This window comes from Sitophilus oryzae, unplaced genomic scaffold, assembly GCF_002938485.1.
Source record: "Sitophilus oryzae breed Bouriz unplaced genomic scaffold, Soryzae_2.0 scaffold_810_pilon_pilon, whole genome shotgun sequence".
NCBI classification, from domain to species: domain Eukaryota; kingdom Metazoa; phylum Arthropoda; class Insecta; order Coleoptera; family Curculionidae; genus Sitophilus; species Sitophilus oryzae.
The window spans coordinates 6540250-6565900 of NW_022147429.1; the positions used below are offsets into that span (position 1 = coordinate 6540250).

General features: G+C 32.0%; 1 protein-coding gene across 5 annotated transcripts in view; it reads left to right on the top strand.

The window, feature by feature from the left end:
- The window catches only part of LOC115888971 (anoctamin-8), a 40619-nt gene extending 16642 nt beyond the window's left edge, over positions 1–23977 (top strand). For 2 of the 5 annotated variants that reach the window (XM_030908860.1, XM_030908863.1), the window contains exons 10-21: positions 1006–1080; positions 1845–1998; positions 6142–6263; positions 6327–6338; positions 11522–11719; positions 12522–12653; positions 12710–12876; positions 13482–13749; positions 15008–15118; positions 20284–20461; positions 22215–22423; positions 23127–23977. In XM_030908860.1, coding sequence (XP_030764720.1) covers positions 1006–1080; positions 1845–1998; positions 6142–6263; positions 6327–6338; positions 11522–11719; positions 12522–12653; positions 12710–12876; positions 13482–13749; positions 15008–15118; positions 20284–20461; positions 22215–22423; positions 23127–23201 — 1701 coding nt within the window. In that variant the 3' untranslated portion in view covers positions 23202–23977. The remainder of the gene's footprint in view (positions 1–1005; positions 1081–1844; positions 1999–6141; positions 6264–6326; positions 6339–11521; positions 11720–12521; positions 12654–12709; positions 12877–13481; positions 13750–15007; positions 15119–20283; positions 20462–22214; positions 22424–23126) is intronic. The other 3 variants (XM_030908861.1, XM_030908864.1, XM_030908862.1) reach the window with 2 other exon arrangements.
- The last annotated feature ends 1674 nt before the right edge of the window (positions 23978–25651 follow it).

Consider the following 25651-nt stretch of genomic DNA (forward strand, 5'->3'; position numbering starts at 1 on the left):
GAATAAAAATTAGACACTACAGTATAGACTTTTTTTCGCTCTATCTAATAGTATAAAAATTCAAAATGGCGGCCATAAGAAAACAAAAACTTAGCTGTAGTTGTGCGAAATCTCGAAGGCTTAGAAATTTTCTGAAACGGCATTTAACTGGCCGAGGTCAAAAATATAAAACTACCAAATTACGTTGCAATAGATACAATAGTTTTGAAGATATTGTCATTTAAAATAAACGTATTATTTTGATTTTTTTGACATATATCCGAAACTAATCAAGATACCGGGGTTTTCTTCATAGGTGTGTGTCAAACTTCTAATTACGCAACTTTTGTCCCATTTAACCGACTTCGTATCTCTCGTAGTTTCTGAGATGCCAATGTTGAGCATCGAAATTTTCACCACCCTGTATACATTGCGTTCGAAATCTACTTCACCTGTTATTTTAAAATTAAATTTCTTTTTTATAAAGTCAATTTTTTTTTATTTCTAAGATATTTTTTAGCATAAAGCATTTAACAAGGAAAAAATTAGAATTTTTAGTCCCATTAAAAAGGTGCATTAAATTCGTAAAAAAATGTGAAGTAGGCGCTTGTTAATATCTTAATCTACAATAATCGACCTAGTAATATGACATATGACATCACACTCATTGTCTGGTTCTGGAGTATGACGTACGAGTTTGTGCAAATTGAGACTGAATTACAATATTGGGATTTTTTATGCCCTATATAAACCAGTAGCTTTGTAGTAAAGTAATAAATGGAAAGAAATTAAAAACTTACATTATTTTATAAAAAAAAACAATCTTCTGAATTTTTTCACACTTATTTACACATTGCATAATTTGTGATTTTACCATTTTACTTATTTACTGTGCTTATCTCTGTACTGTGGTATTAGTGCTGTAGTAGTATAATGTTTATACAATGCATGTGTAAAAATAATATGAACAGTTTAGTGCACTCAAAATTTAGAGACGAAAAAGTAATTGGCTTTTCTTAATTTCAGTTCCAATTCGTCAATTCTTTTCTGTCGTTGTTTTACATTGCATTTTACCTGCAAGACCAGGCTAGGCTTAAGGAGGTAAATATATGTGTAATATCTTATGCTTTACTTATATTGGGGATTGAATATTCAATCACATTAATCAAAGATTTACTTCAAAGACTTTATATTGTTTAAAAATAATATTCAGTTCAATTTTGTAAATCATAAAATAGTGGTGTTTATTTAGAGGTAGTTATAATCTAGTAGATCGAAAGGAGACATACCTACTAAATTATTAAAAAATGTGCCAATATATTTCAAGAATTAGATTTTGTAGCTGTATAGTTAGTTCCTTTACAATATACCTATAGATTAGATTTAATAATTCTGCTGTTACACTACTGTTACTAAATTTCAATTGATTAAAATTATCAACGTTTAAAGTAATAATTTAAGTTATAAATTGCCTAAAAAAGATATATAATCTTTCTTTTTATTAATTTGAATTTTTTAAGAGAAATACATGTTTTGGGTTAATTTCACAGGTCATGTTGGTCCATAACAGATAATTTAAGTTTTTACCAAGTAATGGTAAAAATATAGTTCATACTGATAATATTTAAAACTAAATAGTATCCATATATCAAGACTTTTTTGGAAGACTCAAAATTACACTAATTCGAAAAAAAAATTAAGACTTTAACCCTCTGTAGCTACGAAACAAATAAGAATCAGAGCTAAGAAATAAATCTTATTTTTACGAGAGGAATCTCCCACGAGAGATGGTACATGTTTATTGAAACACCCTGTATACATGAGAGACCAATATTACTGCAGATAAAAATAATTACTTTTTTCAGCAACTTGCCGCTTTGCTGATATCCAGACAAGTGATTGGAAACCTGAAGGAATCTGCATTACCTTACATGTTAGAGCATTTGCGGTTAGCAAAAATGAGCTTTGACATGTGGGGCGCTCTAAGTCCTTTAGGCGCCAAACCATTTCCAGGCGAAAGTAAGTTCACTCAATTCATTTTTTTAAGCAAGCAGTTGTGTATTTTATTTACAACCATATAATGTAATGTCGACATTACTGATTTTTTAAAATTTTGCAAATGCACACATCAATTGTGTAGCATTATCTGCCTTTATTTTCTTCTTCCATTTTACTCACTTGTCTTCTCTCAGTCAGTAATAATAATAATAATAATAAGTGTTATGTTTTAATAAAAACTTAAATTTTACTACTTTTGAAGGTTAGCCCATATCAAAATAAAATATTGTACCAATTTTTTAATTAATAGGGTGGTTGTAAATAAATAGTATACAAACTGCAAAGAAAAGTTTTCAGTAATGAAACAGTTTCCAATTCGGTATGTAATACCATTGAATGAAAGAATTGGGAAGATACGCAACCTAATGGGCAAATGCGTGACGGTGACGGGCAAGTGCTGTAGGGTGGAGCCTCTACTTGGCCAACGCATAAAACATTCATTTTCTCTAATTCGGCTAGCGAAGACATATCGAAGACGGTGTAGAACTGAAAGCGACAGTGTGGCCATATTAAAATGTGTAATATCTGTAATACCCTTGTATTGCAGTTTTGTGGGGTTATAAATATGCGCCTTTCGGATTTTTCGGAGAAATTCAAGGCTTACTAGATATTTCGAAAAAAAAAAAATTTTGGCTATTTTAAAACATTGTCTCTAATTCCATTATAATCTACCGTATGATCGAATAAAAACGGCGTCAATGATGGCTATGAAATGAAGATCGCTGTCATTTTATACCTATGTAAAATTATATGGGAAATATCATCGATCGTCATTTCATAGCCATCGCTGAAGCCGTTTTTATTCGATCATACGGTATTTTAGACAAAAAGTTTTCAGATAAAAGTTGTAGATAATCACATACCTAATGAGTTTGTGTTTTCTGTTTTTTTTTCTAAAACCTGTCATTTTTGACATATGACACAAACATTATGTTTTTTTTAAATGGAAACCATAGTTGGCCATGACTTCATAAAAAGTGCCATTTTTTAAGCTTTTCAGCGATATAGGTATAATATGTTTTTTTCGAAAAATTACAAGTTATAGCCAATACTTTACTTTCTTGGCTAATTCCCATACCAATAATACCATACCAATTAGTTGGCATCAAAAATGTAAAAAGTTTTATGTTTTCAAAAAAAATATATCGTAAAATTCGTACAGCACTCAATTTAGAATAAAATAATCTAAGAATGAAATGATTCTTTAATAAACCTGCATTAAATCAAATTAAAATAGGTATGTAACTTTTTATAAATATTAATTAATAGCAATTAGCATTATCATAAATTATTATAAATAATGTACCAACATATCGAAATAATAATTTCCTTGTTAATACGGTTTAGAATTCTTAAAATAACAGGCAAAAATAATCCACAATTTACAATAAAATAAAAGTTTTGTTTAAATTTCTTAATCAGCTGATCATTATTAAAGTTCGCAGAAACCCGGGGCTATATTATTACATTACTCTGAGGAAAATAACGAAAATAATCGATATTTTTGACTCCGCCCCGAAAGGTTCACGATTTGCCCTCCAGTTGGCAGCACATTTTGTCTAGTCGGTTGAACAACTTGAAGAATATATAAACAAGGGTAATACGTTAGACGAAAATATCTTTGGATGAAAAATCCGTTTATGTATTGAAAATTTATTCATGTTAAACATAGAATAAACATGGAAATGATGACTATTGACATTTACCATAATATTTTACATAAGGAATAACAACGATCTTCATTTCCAAGCCCACTCTGACGCCGTTCTTTGTTATTATATTGAATTCTTTAATTATAGAGAAAATCCGTATTATTAACGTTAGTGATGGGTTGTTATTTAACTATCTGCTATTTTATAACAATTATTTAGAAATAACATAACACAACCGTTACTACTTTTAAGAAATAACAGATATAAAATAACGATACGCAGAGATCGACCGTTCGTGAAACGAAGTCGACGCTCTGCACCAGATGATGTTGCAGCCCACTGATGGGGAACGGCGCGGCGCGGCGAACGTAGCTGCATCGGTCGATGGTCGTGTGGGGCTTTCAACAGCTTAAAAATAATAGGATATAAAAGAAGCAGCTTTTTTGAAACAGTTGGGGGCATAACGCCTGGCGGTCGAGATAACAGGAGTGGGAAAGGAACGCTGCTGTATCGGTCGATTGTCGATGGAGGCTCGCAACGGGTTGGAGAATCAGTCATTTTAGATCCGTTGGCTTTTAACCTGTTACGAGCATAACAGAGCGGCGGTCGGGATAATCGGAGTGGGAAAGTAACGCTGTTGCATCGGTCGATTGTCGATGGAGGTTCGAAACAGGTTGGAGAATAACGCATCAGTTGTTTTAGATACAATGTTTTTCAACCTGTTACACGAGCATAACGGGCGGAGGTCGACATATTATGGCGCTGTATGTTTCAGTACTTACTTATTAAGTTTCAATATTTAGGTATTTATTTATTCTGAAAAATTTTCAGAATAATATTTTAAATTTTTTTTAAAATGTATACAGGATGTTTTGAAAAATCTGGTTATTGATTAATCACGATCCCGCTTAAAGCCCTTGAGTAAAAAGCTGATTTTTGGAAAGCGGATTGACTTTAGGGTGTAGAGGTTCAATATGAAAGGATTTTTCGAAACTCGAATTCTAAGGGGGTGAAACCACCCTCAAATATTAGAATATTTTTTATTTAAAAACCGGTGAGTTTTTCGGAAAAACTCTTAAACACGTATATTTTATTTTGTTGTTTTACATATCTTAAGATTTTTTAAAAATATATACAGGGTGTTTCATAAAATATGACTATTGAGTAATCACGATTCTGCTTAAACCGCTTGACGTTTAAAGCTGATTTTTGGCAAACGGATTGACTGTGGGGTTGAGGTTCGATAAGGAGGGGTTTCTCGAATCTCAAATTCCAAGAGGGTGAAAACGCCCCTCAAATATTACAATATTTGTTATTTAAAAAACGGTTAGTCTTTCGGGAAAACGCTTGGACACGCATAATTTATTTTGTTTTTTTACATATTTTGAAATTTTTTATAAAATCATACAGGGTGTTCCAAAAAGTTGAGTAATTGATTAACCACGATTCTGCTTAAACTGCTCGACGTTTAAAGCTTATTTTTGGCAAATGTGAGAAAATTTTATCCAGTTTGTATCTTAATGGAAATTCTTGCTTTGGTTTATCATCACCATTACAAATTATTAATTCGACGCGAACGAAGTGGCGGGTACACGCTAGTTTAAGTTTAAAATTAATTCGAACTCTAGTGTGTAGTTGGTTTACTTATGAAGAATATACTACACATTTTCTTATATTGCTATTTTTTGACCGCAAATGGTAAAATCCTAACTATATAAGAGCTTCTCGCCCGTCAAGTGAGATGCATCCTGTACACTGCTACGCAATTCAGGATCTACGCGGATCGAGGGGCAGGGCGTAGGTAGATCGGAATGTATAGGTATAGACGAGTGGCGGAATTTTGGCTTTTTTTATATCGCAATTTGTAAACAGCGCTTATTTGTAAACAACCACCGTTTTTAGAGAGGTATTTTAGATAACAATCGATATTTAAAAATGTTTTGACACCCTGGAAATACTACCACTGAGCACGTCATTGTTGCAACTTGTAACAGCGTTAATACGCCTGGCGGTGACCGCCTCATACTTTTTCAGGTATTTAGCAATAAAATAAAGAAACCTGTTATTGTTAAGCTATTATTTTAAGCTGTTTTTCATAAATAACTATAACAGTTTCAACTGTTATCTAAAAATAACAGTTTTGCCCATCACTAATTAACGTACTGTACCCAAAATCTGTAAATCTACGGATTTAACCGTAGTTCTGGCAACACTGTCTTCGGCAACCAGCCACTCTGTCGACTGAAAGTCGAACTACGGTACAGTATTCTTTATCCGCTGCGCTATAAACGACTATTAGTGCGCAGTGGAAGAGAGCTAAACTAAATCTCGGACAGTTTGACTAGCGGCAACGGTATCGCCAGCTACGGATAGGTTTCGTGCCACGAAATCACCCATAAGGTTGCGCCTCTTTTTATTTCTTTAATCAACGGTAATGCTATTGTCTTTATAGAAGAAAAATCCGAGGATGTCTGTAAAACTAAAGGAATGCAGGAAGAAGAAACCAGAGATCAAGGGGAACCATCGGCGAAAAGAAGTATGAGCCAGGCAGAGTTAGAAAGTTCATTATACAAGGTATTATATACGTTTTGTTTTAAATACTGATAATCTAACGATTTTTTGTTATTGATTAAAAAGCCCAATTCCGGGGTAAGTTTAAATAAAACGTAGGTTTGCAGCTGTAAATTAGGCATGCCATAATAGAAGGTCGCGCACAATAGCTTGTAGTTTCTCACTACAATTCAACTACTACTCAGTTCGAATTACCAATTCACGGCGATGGCTAGTTAAACTGTGGCGAACCAATCGTGGGATTTTTCTTTGAACAATAGTAGTATATTTTTTAATTTAGATAGAACACCAGGTGTAGGTAATGCAATCCCGCACCAAAATCTCAATCCCGCAAACCGGCGGGATTAAAGCAATCAATCCCGCGGATCCGCAAAATTGCGGGACTGTAAACAATAGTCATACATTTGGTCCTAAATGGTACAAAAGGCATTGTACATTTTTCCATAGGCCCATAATATATTGATATAGCGTGTATCTTAAACTAGCTGTACAGAAATTTAGACCAGTGTATACAGAGTGTTCAAAAAATATATTTAATATTAAATAAACTTAAATTTTATTATAATTTATTTACTTATTTTATAAATAAAAATATTATTCCGATGATGTTGAAGTTTTTTTTAACTTGTGTTAGTTATCTGCTTTTAGATACACTCTATATGAATAATTTTTTGGCATATACAGAATGTACAAAGCTTTTTGTACCATTTAGGACCAATCAAATTGTTTTTTCTAATTTCAATACAGATTACTCGTAGTTGGTAAAAATTTAGATTTTTTAAAAATTGTAAATTTGCGGTAAAAAAGATTCTTGACCAAATTTTCACACTCTTATAAAACACCCTGTATACGAGAATTCACTAAATATATTTTTGAAAACCACATAGCATTTTAATCACAATAGATGCATCTAAAACCTGGTCCAAACCGCATCCAAAAATCTTTTTTAGTTCAAGAGATATTCAACTTTAAATTTATCCTAAAATTTTGCTTGTCCCGATAATTATGTCCCCCGGTTTATTTGACGAAATTGTCCACAAGTACTAGTTAAACGCTTTTCTTCACTTCACATACGCCAGAAAGAAATCTAACAACTAACCTGTTTGTTTCACTTATTTTTAATGGCCAAGCCGTAAGGGGAATCCCCCGGGTTCCGAGCGTCGACGCATTGCATCGACCCCGAACGAAGCGGTTTGATCTTGATTGAGATCGATTCGGTTACCCAGTAGTAATGTGTCGATCCCGCACGGTAAATCCCACTTTGATCCCGCGGAATCTCAGAGGGATCCCGCATTTGCGGGATCCAGCATTTGCGGGATTGCATTCCCTAACCAGGTGTATTATTATATTTTTAGAAATTATTCTAATTTTTCTATTATACTTTCGTATATCTCTAATAGTTTTTTAAATAAAAAATAAACCGTGTAAAATTGAGAACCACCTGATCTTGAATAAGTATGAGTAAAATCATGAATTCAGCATTATTAAAAATCATGTTCTTATCGATATTATACAGCTAGAAAACTACTAGAGATAGATATAGGAAAATATAATAGAAAAATTATAAGAAATGGACGTAATTGTGAGTAAAAATGTGGTATACACTGGGTATTATATTTAAAGTAGCAAAGATACCATTACTTTTCAAACGAAAGATTTCTCCAAAAAAATCCTATATCCAAATATACAGGGTGGTCCGAACTGTATTCCGGAAACTTCGGCAACATATTCTGCACATAAAAATAAGTAAAAAAGTTCGTATAAATGTATGTCCTAAAATGCTTAGTTTCGGAGATACAGGATGAAGAAGTTTCATTTTTATTTCAATTTTTTCCACATAATTTTTGAAGTAATGTCAATATTTGGATGGAAATTGGTGTCTGGAAGTTTTTTGATATGAGAAATTTTGATGTCAATATGACTCCTAATAGTACTATTCTTTTAAAAGTTCCTCAATATGGCCGACCTAGTTATGAAAATTGGTAATTTTTTTTAATGAAAAATAAGTTGGCGTTAGCGAATTCAGAAATTGATTTACTCTTTGGTTAACAATAATATTTTTCAGGATTGTCAAGTTGACGTTAAAGTTAGGTTATTAGGTGGTTGTCATAAATAAAAACATAGATTATTGAAATTATTTAATAAGAATAAAGGTATTTTACCGCAGATCCGAAGAGATTTTACTTAAAGGTATTTTATAAACTTTCTCAGTGAGAATATTAACTCCCCTGTTTCTTATATTTCAGTTAAAGGTACGTAAGAACTATAGGAACTAAATTTTTGTTTTCATGTTTTGATGATATCTGAGAGTTCCTAGAATTATCAAGATTATTGAATAATTATAGTTGTTTAATAAGTGAAATTAATAGAAGACTAAGAAATAGGATGATGCATTTCATGTTATAGTTGATAAATCACCCCATTTCTCTTAATTTGTTTTTATTTCAGTACAGTTAATCACAAATTGAATTGATGTGTGCAAAAACAGCTATTTATTTTCAAACATCTTATTTAAATAGTTCTTTTATATACTGTTAAACTGTATCAACTACAAAGTATTTAGCAAAAAATTATAAGGTAATAAGTTTTGTAGATATAATTAGAAGAAAAATAAATACTCAAAAACTTATTAAATATACTTTATTAAAAATAACAACATACAAAAACATCCATGCAAACTGTAATAATCAGAACATTATCCACATTATACCTTTATTAAATTTGTGTCCACACTCCTGTCAGGAAAGCCAGAAATGTTTGTTTAAACTTATTTTAAATTGCCAGAAACACATCAGAATATATCACAACCACAACTATAGGTTAATCAGTACTAAATTTTATACCTAGTAAGTGATGCGTTAACTAACAAGTATAGGATAAAATACAATTATTAATATAGAGTGTACTATACAATGTCCTGCTTATTTATGAAATTACTTTCCTTTCAAATGTGAGGAATACCAGTAAAATAAAACGTAATTTTTGGTTTGGTTTGGTGTTTGATATTCTAACTACATCTATTACAAACCTTAAGTGCTTTTAGTGAGTAACTGTATTTTTTTATTATTCTTTGTGTATCCTGTAAAGTAAAAAAATATATATTTCAAGAAATATAAAAACAATGCAACAGATATCAAACAGATTCATAAAAACTATTTACAATTATTGTACATAATTATATATTTCAAGTGTTATTTGATGTTTGGTCCCATTACCAACATTACCTTATTTAGGTCTTCTCTACTAACTCAACTTTTAAACCTGTTTTAAACCTTCTTTATATTTTAAAACTGATTTACAACAATCTGTAATGCCCGCGCTGTTTCCTGAAATATAAGTTTTAATCTATTTATTATCATATAGTACATATTACAAACCTGAAAATTACTGATACGAGGAAACTTCTCAAAATAATTAGAGACCTTTTTACAAACATCTGGACTCATTTATTTTCATGAATTTGTGAACGAGTCAAATGTTTTCTAATACGTTTTTAAGCGTTTTACACATTTTGAATATCTTCCAGCCTATTCGTCAATTCTTGATCGGTGAAAAGATTATTTATAACTATATAATTAGTACTGCAGGTTGCAGGTTAAATTAAAGAACAAAATCAAGTAGAATTTGTGAATAAAAACTCAAAAAATAATAAAAATATTTAGAAAAAGGAACCGTAAACGTCAATGTCAGCCAAGTGTCAGAGTTCAATTGGATTTACCACAGATTATCAATTTGAACGATTTGAAGTACAGTCGATTCCAGTTTAGAGATTTTCGTTTTTTAAGCCTCCCATACCGTGAAATCCGCCATATTGGGAAGTTTTAAATGAATACAAGTATACTAGTAGAGGGCGCCACCTACATATTTTTTAACTGGTTTGAAGAGTAATAATTTTTCGTTCGTACCTGTATAAAACTGCTGAGTTAAAAAATATACATTTACGACATTTTTTACGTGAAAAAGGTCTCTTGGTAAAAAGCGCTACGAGTAATGGTTTTTGAGATATTTGGAATCGAAATTATCAATACCTGTCATCATTGACATAAATTAAACATGTTGACTAAATAGTTATTAGACTAAAATCATAAATTTGAAATGTTTTTATGCCAAAAGTTCAACAGAAACTGTTTTATCATCATTTTTTGCAGAAAAATTTATGATTAATTAACAAAAATAAAAATTTCATTTGACGTTTATCAAAAATGTTTATTTTTCATCAATAATGACATGTATTGACTATTTTCATTCCAAATATCTTAAGAACGGTTGCTCGTAGCGATTTTTACAAAGAGATATTGTGCGCGTTCGGGGAACACAGCGGCTGAACGACCGCTGAGTATTTTACTCAGCGGCTGACTGTTTTTGCGTGTAAAAAGAGACCGTTTAGGGAAACCGTTTACTCAGCCACTCAGCCGCTGACCGTCCCTGAACGCGCCCATTTTTTACGTAAAAAGTCACAGAGATGTATACTTTTTTGCTTGGTAGTTTTATACAGGTACGGCCAAAAAGTTATTACGCTTCAAAACACTTAAAACACATGTAGGTGGCGCCCTCCTAGTAGGAGTGATATTGACATCAAAATCAAATTTCTCATGTCAAAAAACTCCCAGCCAACAATTTTCATCCAAATATTGACGTTACTTCAGACATTATTTAGAAAAAATCGAAATAAAAATGAAATTTCTACACCTTGTATCTCTAAAACTAACCATTTTAGGACATACATTTATACGAACTTTTTTATTTATTTTATCTGCAGAATATACTGGCCGAAGTTTCCGGAATACAGTTTGGACCACCCTGTATACACAGGTATAGACATTTTTTATAATTTAGATTGATTGCGTTTATGAAAAAATTCAAATTTTCAAAAGAAAATCACTGGTTATCCACAATCGACTAACTTACTATCGACCGTCAATCACCCTACATAAAAACGATTTTACAACGATTTTGCATTTTATTCTCTTTTCCTATATTTTTAGCTGTTTCTTTGAAACGATATTCAAATTTTTGTTTTTCATTTTCTGCCCTACTGTATTATAGTTACTACTGAATTCGAGTTTTAGAATTGTAGAAATTAAGTACGAAATTTAGAAGTAAGAGATATTAACTAAACAGCCAGAAAATTTTTTTAAATGAATTATAATTGTTTTCTGAAATATAAACATATCAAAACCACTGCTAGGATTTAAATGGTAGAGAAATGTATAAAACATATTTATTTGTTGACCTTATCATTCTTTTTGTTTTCTTTTTAGTATGATGGGACTTTTGCAGATTATCTAGAGATGACAATTCAGTTGGGTTACGTAATATTATTTTCTTCTGCGTTCCCACCCGCTGCTTTGTGTGCCATGTTCAACAATCTCGTTGAAATTCGCAGCGATGCTTTTAAACTGGCTTATGTATGTCAAAGACCTTTTGGACAAAGAGTACCTAATATTGGTACTTGGCAAGTAAGGAATTAATTATATACGGGGTGCGTCTCAAAAGTGGATCACCCCTATAACTTTTTTATTTTTTTCAGATAAAAAAAACCAGATTTGGTATGTTAGTATATAACATAAATTAAGATTGATTGACGTAGGTATTCATTTGTTTTTTACTTTATTCGATAGAAAATGACACTCTGAATCGAATGATATCATTTGTCAACTTTTGACATATTCGCTCAAAAACAAATTGTATTTTAAATTTCAATCTAGAGTGCCATGGCTATGTTATTTATTAGATTTGAGTGTCTAATGTTTTTAGTGTCTTTTTCTGACCAGTTAAAAGATGCCCAAATCGTATTTTTAATCATATCTCAATTTTTTCAAACGAAACGAGATTGGCTCATTAGCATATTTGGAAAAACATTTTTTTTACGAATAATTTGATACCACAGACTTGGTATTTGGAGTCAAATTGTCATTATGAACCGCATTTTACAATTTCAAATAAACCATATGCGAAAATGTCAAAAGTTGACATATGATATATCATTCTATTCAGAGTATCATTTTCTATCGAATAAAGTAAAAAAATACCTAGGGTGTCATTTTAAAATCAAAAGTTGTAGTCATTTCCGGTGAAACCGGAAGTCCGTCAATCCTGATTTATGTCATATACTAACATACCAAATTCCGTTGCTTTATCTGAAAAAATAAAAAAGTTATAGGGGGTGAGTCACTTTTAAGACGCACCCGGTATTTTATTAAACAGAAAAAATAATTTAAAACATATTTTATATATTATATTGTATTAAAACTTTTTTAGAACTGTATGGAGTATATGAGTATTATGGCAGTATTAGTAAACTGTGCATTAATTGGTCTATCTGGACAAGTACATCGTATGTTCCCAGATATGACTGCCACACAAACTATTTTGTTAATTGTAGCACTAGAGGTATGAATAGCAATTAAAAATATAAATAATACATTAATATTCCGTCATATTTTAAGCATATAATGCTGGTCATAAGATTTATTATAACATGCGCTATTCCTGATATTCCGGGTTGGTTGGCTACCGAAATGGCTAAAATTGAGTGGGCCAGAAGAGACGCTAGCAGAGTTACTAACACAGCTACACCTTCTCCAGAAGAAATACAAGCAAAGACTATTGGCAGGTAAAATTAATAGATAAAAGTTTGTCTAACAAGTGAGGAAATACTTAGATAGACGACATTCAGAAAATAACAAAATACAATTTACCTGTGAATAAAGATTTCAGACAACAATCCCATATATTATCATATATCCTCTCGTTGGACAGACATTAAATATTAAAATAACGTTGCCGTTGACAGTTTGAAAAATAACTGTCAAGGGTTAGTATCCAGCATGCTTTGATAAATAATCAGTTGTTATCATTTACTGTCCTCCATTCGCGCAGTTGTGCAGCTCTGAACTGTTCACGCGATACTGTCACTCCATTCAACTGAGTCATAAAGTTCAGAACTGTTCCGCGCCATATTGAGGTACCAGGCTATCGCGCACAGCTCCTTTCAGAACCGTTCTCGAGTAGCCCAGGGCGTAAAGCTCACTAGGCAAAATAAATATTATATGTCAAATAAATCTTCTCAAAGGCTCTCTACTTATTTATTCTTGTACACATCAATTCTTAATTTTCAAAGGAATTTAATTACATACTGTATATGTAGGGTGACAGTAACTTATTTATGCAGTAACAAATAAAGATTTATAGTTGTCAACTTGTTTGTAAAACGATTAGGTTTTCGGTTTCTCCAAGCCATAGTTTATCTCATGGCAGTAACGTCAAGAAATCACAAGAATTAATCAGTAAACCGAAAGCAGAAACTCCCGAATTCAATAAGACAATTTCTTCCAATGTGACACCGGTTCCGTCGCCAACAACTCCCAGTACTTCCCAGAGTTCCATAACTTCCAGTCATAGGACACCGTTAGGCATTACTCCCGATAGTATACAACAAATACCGCCATTTAGGCCAAGGAAGTCAAAAGAATGGATACCGGCAGAGGTAAGATATCAGATCAAAACTTCTAATAAAAGGAGATTTTTAAATAGACGATAAATACACAAATTAAATTATTGGACTAGTAAAACAACATTTAAATACTTAAATATCTTCCAAAAAAAAACAACTAACATGACGATCTACCTTTTATATACAAAGATAAGTTTAGAAACAATTCTGGCTTCGCGGATGTCTTTACATTTAAAAACAACGCGGACTGAATTGGTGCCGGCCGGTCGACTTGACTAAGAGTTGTCGACGATTTTCACTTCACATAGAAATAAATGTAACCCCGCACACTGAATTAGATATGGGCGCGTGAGTAATTTTTGACTCACGTTCACTCACGCTCACGGTAAACGAACATTTTATCATGCACACTCACGTACGTAAAGATATCTATCAAACCTAGTCACGCACAGGCACGCTCACTCACGCTCACGTACGTAAAGATATCTATATAACCGTGTCACACGCTCACGAGTTTTAAAGGTTCTACAGTCATACACATATTCGCGGATTGACGCACTTCGACTCAGAACTCAGTGATTCCAGAGAGAGTAAATTAAATAAAAAATGAAATGAACATTTAATTCTAACCTAATAAGTATTTTACAAAACTAAAGTAAGCTTAAGCATTAAACTCATCCAAGTTTTTGTTTAAAAACAATATTTGGTGACCAAATAACGCCAACCTTATCACGCACGCTCACGCACGAAAATCGTGATTTCAACCTAAATATTACATCACGCACATCGTGTCACGTCGTGACAAGATCAAAATCACATCACGCGCCCACCCCTACACTGAATGGACCACGGAAGTGTGACGTCAGGGCGGCCATTTTTGTTAGGATTTAGTCTCAAACAAAACAAAGTACTGTCACTGTCAATTACTGTGACAAGCTTAAAGTTTTTTTCCGGACAGGCCAGCCCAGGCGACCTGGGACCATCTTAGATATAGACAGCGTCCACAAAAAAGTTCGGCCTGTAGACGCCGGACTGCTACCTCAATATCTACGATAGTCGAGTCACCGCCGTCGCCTTTTCTAGTCGGTCTGTGCCGATTAAGTGCGCGTTCACCTTTACTTTATTACTATTTCGTTCTATGCTCGAACGCCCTTGAAAAGAGCGTGATGCCAGATGGGAAACATTCTTTGAATTAACGGATTTTTATATATTTACGTGTTTTAATTGATTTGATAACTATTATCGATTATATATAGATATTGTATATAAAAATTATAATAAGCCTCTTTAGGGAGAATCTACTCATCATTTAACCATTGGACCCAGCGGAGGTATTGAATGGGCAAGAAGATTGAAAGAAGATAATGAAATACATCGAAGTACTGATTGCATTTCACCTAAGGTACGCACCAACTTTTGTAAAAATGTAAATCACATCTTTCATTACACTAGACACAAAGTGTTTCGAATTGTATACTATATTTTAAAGAAGTTCTTAACAACAAGAAACTTAACAATTTTTTTTTTAGTTTTTAGTCGATTGTTCTAAAACATTGATATTTTCATTATTAATATTTTTACAATTTGTGGAATACTCTATATTTATTTAAGATAAGTACTTAAACATCTTTGTATATGATTCTATTAATTATAGTATTTTTATTAATGAAACATACTGTAAATGTGCAGTATAGATTTTTGAAGAAAAACAAAAAGACTGCCCAACGAGTCAGGAAAGATTTCAACAAATGACATCCAAAAAATTACAGAAAATAAATTTAGCTCTGAATTAAAATGACAGCTAATTGACACTGTTGTCACATATTCTCTCGTTGGGCAGGGTTTGCTTAATAAATTTCTTTAGGCCATTCTTTATATATGTGTTTGGAAATAAAAAAGTTTGAATAAGATTCTTTTTAATTTAATTTGTAAAAAGTTCATCGTTCTGCAACTTTTTATATTACAAACCAGTTGTAATTAATGATATGTTCTTCAAGTGATGGTGTAGTACAAATATTATTAAATGGGAAATAAAGTTTTCTTATACATATTTCAAGCTTTAAATTCAAACACATACTAGTAACAAAATATTAGTTTACACGAAAATTTATTTTTGGTTATTAATAGTAGATTTATTTATTTTTATTTCCGCTTGCGAAACAGAATAAACCCAGAATAATGGACAGCGCTAATAAGGTAGTGACAATTTGTACCTAACCATTCATATGTGTCACTATGTTCTATAAGTTCTGTGTTTACTACAATGTCTTCGCTAATTTACATATTATAAGCACCACTTTTTATTCATTTGCATGTTAATAGTATTAATAGTAATAGGTACTTCAAACACAAACAATACAAAGATTTGTTCCCTAAAATGCGTCTGTTTGATGAAACTTATACCGTGCTGGCAACTCTTACTTTTGGGTCGGCATTTATATGTGTGGAAGTGAATCGGTTAGGGATCTTATTAAATAAGAAAAATGCTACGATCTGCTGTTGCAGCGTTGCCACATTTCTCAGTGATACAAGTACGCCTTTCCCTGTCTAGTGTAGTAAAATCACGGTCGAAAGACACTTATTTTTATTTATTTTTTTCGGAAAGATAACTACATAAAATCATTAAATACATATGTTTCTGGACATCTGAAATCGAGTTATAGAATATCGTTTGGGTAAGAAAAACGTCAGTAATTATGGTAATTTGAAAACTGAACTTCTTAACATATAACACGCGATAACTCAAAAACTACTTTGAATATTGAAACTTTCTTTTTTTATTTTGAAGTTCGGATCTTTGACAAGATGTTTAAATGAGAAAAAATTGACAGGTTTGTTTTTTTTTCGTTCAAAAAAATTTAAAAAAGGGGCCATTTACCTTTAGGGCATAGCAGTTTTCAGCAATCGTGTAACTTTTTTATTTGTAAAGATTTTCACATACTGTCTGCGAAGAAAATATAGCAGAAACGTTAAGAAAGTTATTTAAAAAAACTACAATCAATAATTTCTATGAATTTCGAGATATTGATTTTTGAATTCTAATAGCGCGAGCACTGTCTAGCACTATCTCAGTTCAACATATTTGTACCAAAAGTGATAAACCGAGTGGTAAATATTTGAGAACCAACTCTTAATTTACAACTTGTATTTAAAAAATTACAAGCTATAAGGAAAGTACAACAACGATTCTTTAATAACTAAACAAATAAAGTATAACGAGACATAATTAACCCGTGAAGCTGAACGCATGATGTATACCCTTCCCTAGAATTCTAAGTACTAGATTTCAATTTATAAAATTTATGCAGTCGACCGGGACGAAACTGCCTATCCCCTTCCACGTCTCTTAGCAATGTGCACAGTTTCTCTGTTTATTGCATACGTTTGGCAACATTTTTACTGTTTTGTCTTGTTCAGTACATTATAAATGCATTGTACTCTTCTTACATACGGAAATCTCGACCCAAACATAAGCCTTGCCAGCAGGAGTGTGTATAGTTCCTCTGACGAAATAGTGTGTAATACTAATGGCATTTGTAAATTTGATTATTTTCACCGTCTTTTTTGGATTCCGTCTGTCAAATTCATAATTCTCTCGCCATCTATATTTACCTACCACAACATTAAATCAAAAACTTGCTTAATATTTATTTACTTTTACATATACAGGATGAGTCTTAAATAAGTGCAAATATTTTCAGGGCTGATAGATCTCGATAAAAGAAACATATTTTCTCTTTACCGTTTTTCAAATACGTCCAAAATAACCGAGTTGTTTTACTTTGATTTGTTGCTTAAATCTTGAGAACTACTAGATCTTTTCCCGGTTTTCTTTTTTGCAAATTTAATCCACTACCTACGTTGCCATATTATCAAGAATTAGTTTTTTAACTAAAAACTAAAAAAAATCCAATTTTTTTTTAAATTCCAAATTTTCCAAAAAAAATTTCGCGAAAAAAAGCCCTCTTTATATGTAAAACTAATATATTACCTGCTACTGTACAGGGTGTCCCACTAAGAATAGCTCGGCTGTATCTCGGAAAGTATTAGCCGTAGGGCCTGCGGAAAAAAATATTTATAATTAAAGAGGCTATGAGAAATTGCTGGAAATTATTTTCAAGTTTGTAGAACAACCGCTAGGGGGCGCAACTCCAACAAAAAATAAGAAAATGGAGTTTCTGCACAATTTTGCCTAGATAAGGTGTACTATAAGTAATAGCTTCGTAATCTTCAGTAAATTTTGAATATTTTTTGTTAGAAGCATTTTCCCCTATCTACCAAAATAAAGCGGTGGGGGGTGGTTGGATCTGTTTTTAATTAAATATTAATAACTCCGGACTGAATGATCGGAATCCAACAAGCGAGGGCTCGTTTAAAAGAGCGTTTCTTACTCTATATTATACCATATAAACAATAATAATAAGCTTTTGAACGTAGACGCTAGGGGGCGTTGTCTAACAATTTAACAAACATTGCTCGTTTTTTCAAAAATATTGAATGCGATAGTATATGTAATTTTAGCTGATAATAAAGGGTAATAAAAGCTTAACAAGTCAGCGAAAACCGCATCTTGATATCTTTTTTCAAACCAAAGTTATTAGCAAAATTATAATAAATACGAAAATATAAGACCTTAATTACCTTATTTTTCTAACACGGTATTACTAGCCCTCTTGATTATGAACATTCTGCCAAAAAATAAGATAGAAATGATTAGATTATTCTAAAATCGACAATATACCATAATACCATAACACCAGATCTATTAATATCTAATAATTAAGATATCAATGACAGTTAATAAAAAACGACGCCTCGGTGAAGTCATGGTAGGCATTGGAAAAAAGTTTTTTTTGACGTAATAGTATAAACGTCAAAGTGTTATTAGATCAACATTTTGATAGTCTTAGCAGCGTTTTTTCTCTGTTGAAGAAAGGCATTTTTAGAAAAACAATCAAAAGATAAAAAAAAGGCTGTTGATATGATATAATAATATTTTGATGTTTAAACTATCCGTTTAAAAGCAACTTTTTTCCAAAGCCTACAATGAATTCACTGAGGTGTCGTTTCTTGTCCACTGTCATTGGTATCTTAATTATTAGATATTAATACACCTAGTAATTATGGTTTTCTGGATCATTGTCGATATTTTGAATAAAATAATCTTTTTTATATTATTTTTTAATAGAATTGTCATAATCAAGAGGGCTAGTGATACCGCGAATTTTGCTAATAACTTTGGTTTGAAAAAAGATATGAAGATGCGGTTTTCGCTGACTTGTTAAGCTTTTATTACTCTTTACTATCAGCTAAAATTATATATACTATCGCATTTATTTTTTTTGAAAAAACGCGCAATGTTTGTTAAATTGTAAGACAACGCCCCCTAGCGTCTACGTTCAAAAGCTTTTTATTATTGTTTATATGGTACAATGTTGAGTAAGAAACGCTCTTTTAAACGAGCCCTCGCTTGTTGGATTCCGATCATTCAATCCGGAGTTATTAATATTTAATTAAAAACAGATCTAAACTCCCCCCACCACTTTATTTTAGCAGATAGGGGAAAATAGTTCTAACAAAAAAGATCCAAAATTTACAGAAGATTATGAAGCTATTATTTATATTTCATCGTATCTAGGCAAAATTTCCTAAAAATTCCATTTTGTTATTTTCAATAGTAGTTACGCCCTCTAGCGGCCGTCCTACAAACTTGAAAATAATTTCCACCAATTGCTCTTGGTCTCATTAGTTATATTTTTTTTCCGCAAGCTCTACGACTAATACTCTCCGAGATACAGCCGAGAGCTATTCTTAGTGGGACACCCGGTACAACACTACACTCTTATACGTGTAAATATTATGTATTTACGACCACCACGTAATATTATCATTACTAACATTAAGTGTTACACTATTTACCTTTACTTCCCTCCTCCATCAGTCACTTGACTTCTCTCATGTCCCTTGTTTCTTTCTGTCTCTTCCGTCTTTGTGCAGGTTGTTTTGGTGGTGTACCAATGTAAAAATAGTCTTCGTTATTAACTTTTTCTGACATTTTAGCTTTCCTTGTTGCACAAATTAGAGCGACAGACGAAGTTTAAAAATAACAAAAGTAATTTTTTGTTCTACTGGTTTTGAGTTTTGCATTTTGCCATTTTCAAAATAAAATGTTGTACCTATTTTTTATTTATAACGTGGTTGTAAATGAATCAGTACACAAACCTCGGAGGCAAATTTTTATTACAGTCTCCAGATTTAGTCTGTCCAACGAACCAGAGAAAATTTCGACAGAAGACACAAAAAATGATACAAAATACAATTTACTTGTGAATTACGATGACTGATACAACTGTCAGGTATTTTCTCGTTGGACAGACTATAATGGCCGATAGTAATATTGACGCTTTACTATTCGGTATGTAATATACTATTTTCTGTTAATTCTTGCTTATTTTTGTGTTATAAAATACTACAAATTACCTAGTACATCAATACTGTGATAAACTAAAACATAAATATGACGAAAGTAATAAGTACGAAATTCACTGAACGCTTTGTTCTCGTTAGGACGCATCAAGCTCGGATACCGAGCTACACAAAGCGACCCCTATGTGGCCTCCTAGACCGAGATCTCCTCCAGAAAATACAGGACCGAGAATACGCCCTCCAATTATCCCTATAGATCCTTCTTTAAGTGATAGCGCAAGAAGCATTTCTAGTCAAGAAGCTGATGAGACCGCTAAAGGTAAAATAACTTGATATAAATCGATATAAGGTTCGTTCCCAGAGCATTAGAAACCTGTCCAAAATAGTTAACCGAATTAGTAATCTATGTTTTTCGTTTACGATATATTTATGACTTGGTGTGATCAACTACATTTGACAAGTTTCTGACCGGTTTGGATGCTTGTGGGAACAAACCTATATTTTTATAGTACGAGAGCTAGCAACGTCGGGAAAACAAGTATTTTAAGAAAGCTGGCTCTTTAATATATCGTTTACTATGTTCTCTGGAACAGCATGCGGACGGTAAACGTTGCGTTCCCTACTTCGCATTGAAAAAAGATCCTATATTTTTATTAGTCCTTTAAATTCTAGTATTGAGTGTATCCGTCTATCAAGGGAGGGGTCAGAGTTCGAGACCGGGTCCTGCCAGTATCAGAATATAAACGAAAATAAAATAAAAAAGTTTCTGCCCTGACCCGGTCTCGAACTCTGAATCCTCGGTTCGTAGTCCGAAACTCTACGCGCTGCGCTATGGAGACTTGTTCGATTTATATTCAATACTAGAATTTATAGGACTAAGTAAAAAAAATACAGGATCTTCTTCCGATGCGCAGTAGTGAACGCAACGGGTATCGGCAGCCAGATGGACCGCATGCTGTTCCAGAGAGCATAGTAAAAGATTTATCAAAGAGCCAGCTTTCTTAAAATACTTCTTCGAAAACGTTGCTTGCTCTTAGACTGTTAGGTTAAATATGGAAAAGGTACAACATACCTGGTTTAAAAAGTCCTCAAATTATACATGAGAAACCGCTGTTTGTTTATTGGTGTACCCGTATTGATCATTCTCTGAGGAAAAAATCAATGTTTACTAACGGAAATAAATCAGTTTTTGTCCGAAAAAGTTGTGTTTATTATGCAGACATAACTTTCAATGTTGTTGTCGTAGCTTTTAGTATATTTAATCTAAGATTTAGACCCTATGATATATTTATTCTTTATTAAGTAATAAGCTAGAGAAATTTTAAGAGTTCAGTTGTATCATACGAGGTATCATAAATATATATCTGTAATAATTTCGTCTTTTTATAATAAGTTTAACTAAAAAAAATGCTAAATTAGTCATTAATGCTAAAATAAGTATAGTCTGTCAACCATAGATAAAGGAAACTAGTTTAGATCGGAAAGTGCTCATAAGGACAATGTATATGTTACGGTTAAGGTCCTATATTCGGTTAATATCGACATTACCCGGTTAATTTCGAGAATAACACACAACAAAACAACCAAAAACCTAACCAAACCTTTATCCAAACCGAAACATTACCCGGTTAATGTCGATATTAACCGGACATCGGACTTTAACCGTAACATATATACTATTGGCGCTATTTTTACAACGGTCGCGATCCAAAGCTTTTCATAAGTCGCGATCCAAAGCTTTTCATAATTTCGGAGCGATTTGGCTTTTTCTGGAATTATGTCGCCAAATATTATTTATTCAAATTTATTATTATTTTCTTTTTAATTTCATAAATAAAATACAGTGTGTTGCATATAAGAAACTTTATTTTATATAAGGACAAGAAATACCTATGAAACATTGGAAACCGACGTTATGCCACAATGATTTTTGCAGTTCACAGTTCAAACAGCTTTTTAATTTTTTTAATGCCACTTTTCACAAGATTTTGACAGTGACAGTTGTTATCTGTCAATTTTTTTCCTGCCTCGTTAGACAGACTTCAAAAATTCAAGATTATTTTTTCCTACAGCAGCTGAAGAATTAGCTGCTAAGAAGACCCGAGTTAAGCAAAGCCTGATGAAACGGGCTCGATCGGTTGCAATATTCTCGCTGAAACTGAAAGAAAGAAGAGCTAGGGAAGCACAAGAGAAAACAGCCAAAGGGCCAGTTACCCCTTCCACACCACTACCGCCACCCCAGTGTGGTGGAGGCGAGTTATCCTGTATACCAATTGAGAAGGTATGTTTATATTTCGTATATTTTAAATGTGTTATTATAACTTATCAACTACAATACGGCAAAATGCGTAAAATATTAGGAGCACGGTTTATCGGCAGATGATTAAAATTAAGCTTTAAAATAGAATTGATTAATTTATATAGACACTTGATTGTCATTGTTACATATCGTATTTAATATACAGGTATTTCTAAAGGCCTGATAGCACAAGAGCATCATTAGAAATGCAAAAGGCGTTTTCTTGTGTACAGTGTGACATGCCAAAAGATGAACGAAATAATTAACGTTTAAAAGTATAGTTTTCGCTCTTAAATCAAGAATACGATTTATCTTGCTGGGAATAAATATCTCCATGTTTGCAAATCTACACCGCAATAAATACCGAGTGCGCGTAAATAAAGGTAATAAAAAGTACGAAATAAACGTAATAAAAAGCGAACAAATTGTTTGCTGCAATCTTTTGTGGGATCGTTCACGGGCAAAATAATTTATTTTATTAAATTAACAAGTCGGCTGATGGAATTTGTAAAAGTTGTAGCTATAGTTTATGATGTTTTATGGCACCAGCTCTTCTCCCTGTGCTATCAGGCATTTAAAAAAAAGACTATAACATATCAACTAAACGGAAAAAATACAAACATTCGTTGATATATCATATTGAGGTGCTTTAATTTTATTATCGGGTATTTTCGTTTTTTTTTAGCTAATTCAACTAGAAGATGTGCGACGTAACGTCCAGGCGGGAAAAAATACAACAAATCAGCCCGGTACGTTGTAGCCGCATTATTCGATTACAGGGCAACTTTTTCATATAACCTTATTTTAATTTGGATTTGAAAATGTTTATTAATCCAAGCTGTATTTATGTTTAAATAGCTGTCGTTCGTATTGAGTTGTATTTATTGTACAGGGTACACTCAAATGTAAGTACAACAATAAGAAAATTCTAAATTTAGATGTTTAAAAAATACCAGGCTCTCAGATAGCTCTCAAATATTTTAACAATTTTGAGTAAAAATACTTAAAAAACAATAAAATAATGGAAAAAATGTTATATTGAAATAACCCTCTAGAAATGCGATTTTATTGTACTTATTTTGTGTTAGGCATATTTTCAAAAAAAAATGATATGCAAACATATAATCCAAATCACTAACGAGAGCCGTGATTACTAAAATCTATAATAAAAATGATAATAATTGAAAAGAGCAATATAAACCAATTGATTTGTGTGTACTGTAAAATTAAATCGATGTTTTCCCCAGATTAAATCACATATAATATGTAATGCTTTATCTAATATTCCACTATATTTAATGATATAATATATTGTTTATACCATTTAAAACAGTAATATTGTTAATTCAAAGAAATCGTATGATTATAACAAACTGTTAGATAAGATTGTTTTAAATTATTTTTTATAATCATAGTGTATGTTAAAGTCGCACTAGATATAAGACTAAAGTATAGAATTAATTAGGTGCTATTGTCTCAAAATTTAGCCCCATAAGGTCATACATAAATAATAAACATGTAGTGTAGATTTTTCGATTTCATTGATGCTTATTTCAATCGGAAACTAGTAATTTTGCAAATTTACTTTGTTTTTTTTTGAGAAGTTGATAAAAATAGAAGAGTTGATAGTTTGAAAATATTATTGTAGAGTTGAAAACTGGTTTAATATTACTTGCAACTAATAATAATTAGTAGGATTTGTTCTGATTACCTAACAACGTACAACCTAAGAACCGTTAGATATTCGTATACAGGAGAATATTCATTCGCAAACAAGTTTATTATTTTTTATATCAGAATTTTTTTACATATAGTTTTCAAAGAATTTTGATGCGATAATTTTAAACTACGTCTGGAAAAACTTCATTCAATTTATACAATGTCGAACGTCTTTTATGGATGGCGTATCAAATTTTTACTGTTGACAGCTATTTGGCCTTTTGTTAAGACGACGCAACGTTGTTTTTTTTTTCAGTGTTTATGATTTGGGTTATTGAATGAATTTATTAGCGTCATATATTCATTTCTGAAATCGCCTGAATATTAGGTACCAATAATCGTCATTTTTCATGCATTATACGTACCGTACAGGGTTGTTCGAATTGTATTCGGGAAACTTCGGCAGCATATTCTACAGATAAAAATAAGTAAAACAATTCGTATAAGTTTATGTCCAAAAATGCTTCGAAGATACAGGATCTAATAAAAAAATTCGAAGATACAGGGTCTAAAAGTTTCATTTTTATTTCGTTTTTTTCCAAATAATTGACTGAAATGATAAATTTGGGAACTTTTTAATTTTTTAAGCTAATCATGATTTTTTCTAAAACGAAATACGATAAAACAGTTTCTATTGAATCTTTGCACAAAAACATTTCAAATTTATTATTTCAGACTAATAACTATCCAGTCAACATGTATAATTTTTATCAGTAGTGTAATACAGGTACGGACGAAAAGTTATTACCCTTTAAAACAGCGAAAAAATATGTAGGTGGCGCCGCTACAAGTTGGAGTCATACTGATATCGAAAACACCCAGACGCCCATTTTCATCCAATTATAGACTTTAGTTCAAAAATCATCGAAATAAAAATGAATCTACACCCTATCTACGAAACGAAACATTTTAGGACATACACTTATACAAACTTTTTTAGTGACTTTATCTGCGGAATATGCTGCCGAAGTTTCCCGAATACAATTCGGACCACCCTGTATATACAGTTTTCATTTTTTAAGCGGGGCACCTAGAACAAGGGGAATACCCGGGTATAATAAAGAAGCGATGTTTTTGACCTTTATCTTTGATGATTTAAATTTTCATCATTGTGAACTTTAAAGAAATAGCACCCCTGATATTTTCTAATTAAGTCATACATAAATAAGTGAACTGGATGAGCTGATAATAGAGAACAACGGCACAACTACAAACACGTAAACGTTTACGTACGCATGCGCATTTCTTATATTTTTTTTATACACATAAAAGATTCTTTACGTCTACGTATACGTGCCAGCAGCGGCCAACTCGACCGTAGGCCGTTGTTCTCTATTAGTTGATAAACAAAATATGTCATCAAAAAATGAAATAAAAGAATTCCGGCTCCATCGATTAAAAACCAAACATCGAAAGTTGTGATTTATTTTCGTTTAGTAACAGTTTAATTTTATTATCTGTATGTTTAACCCATAATAAACCGTATATAAT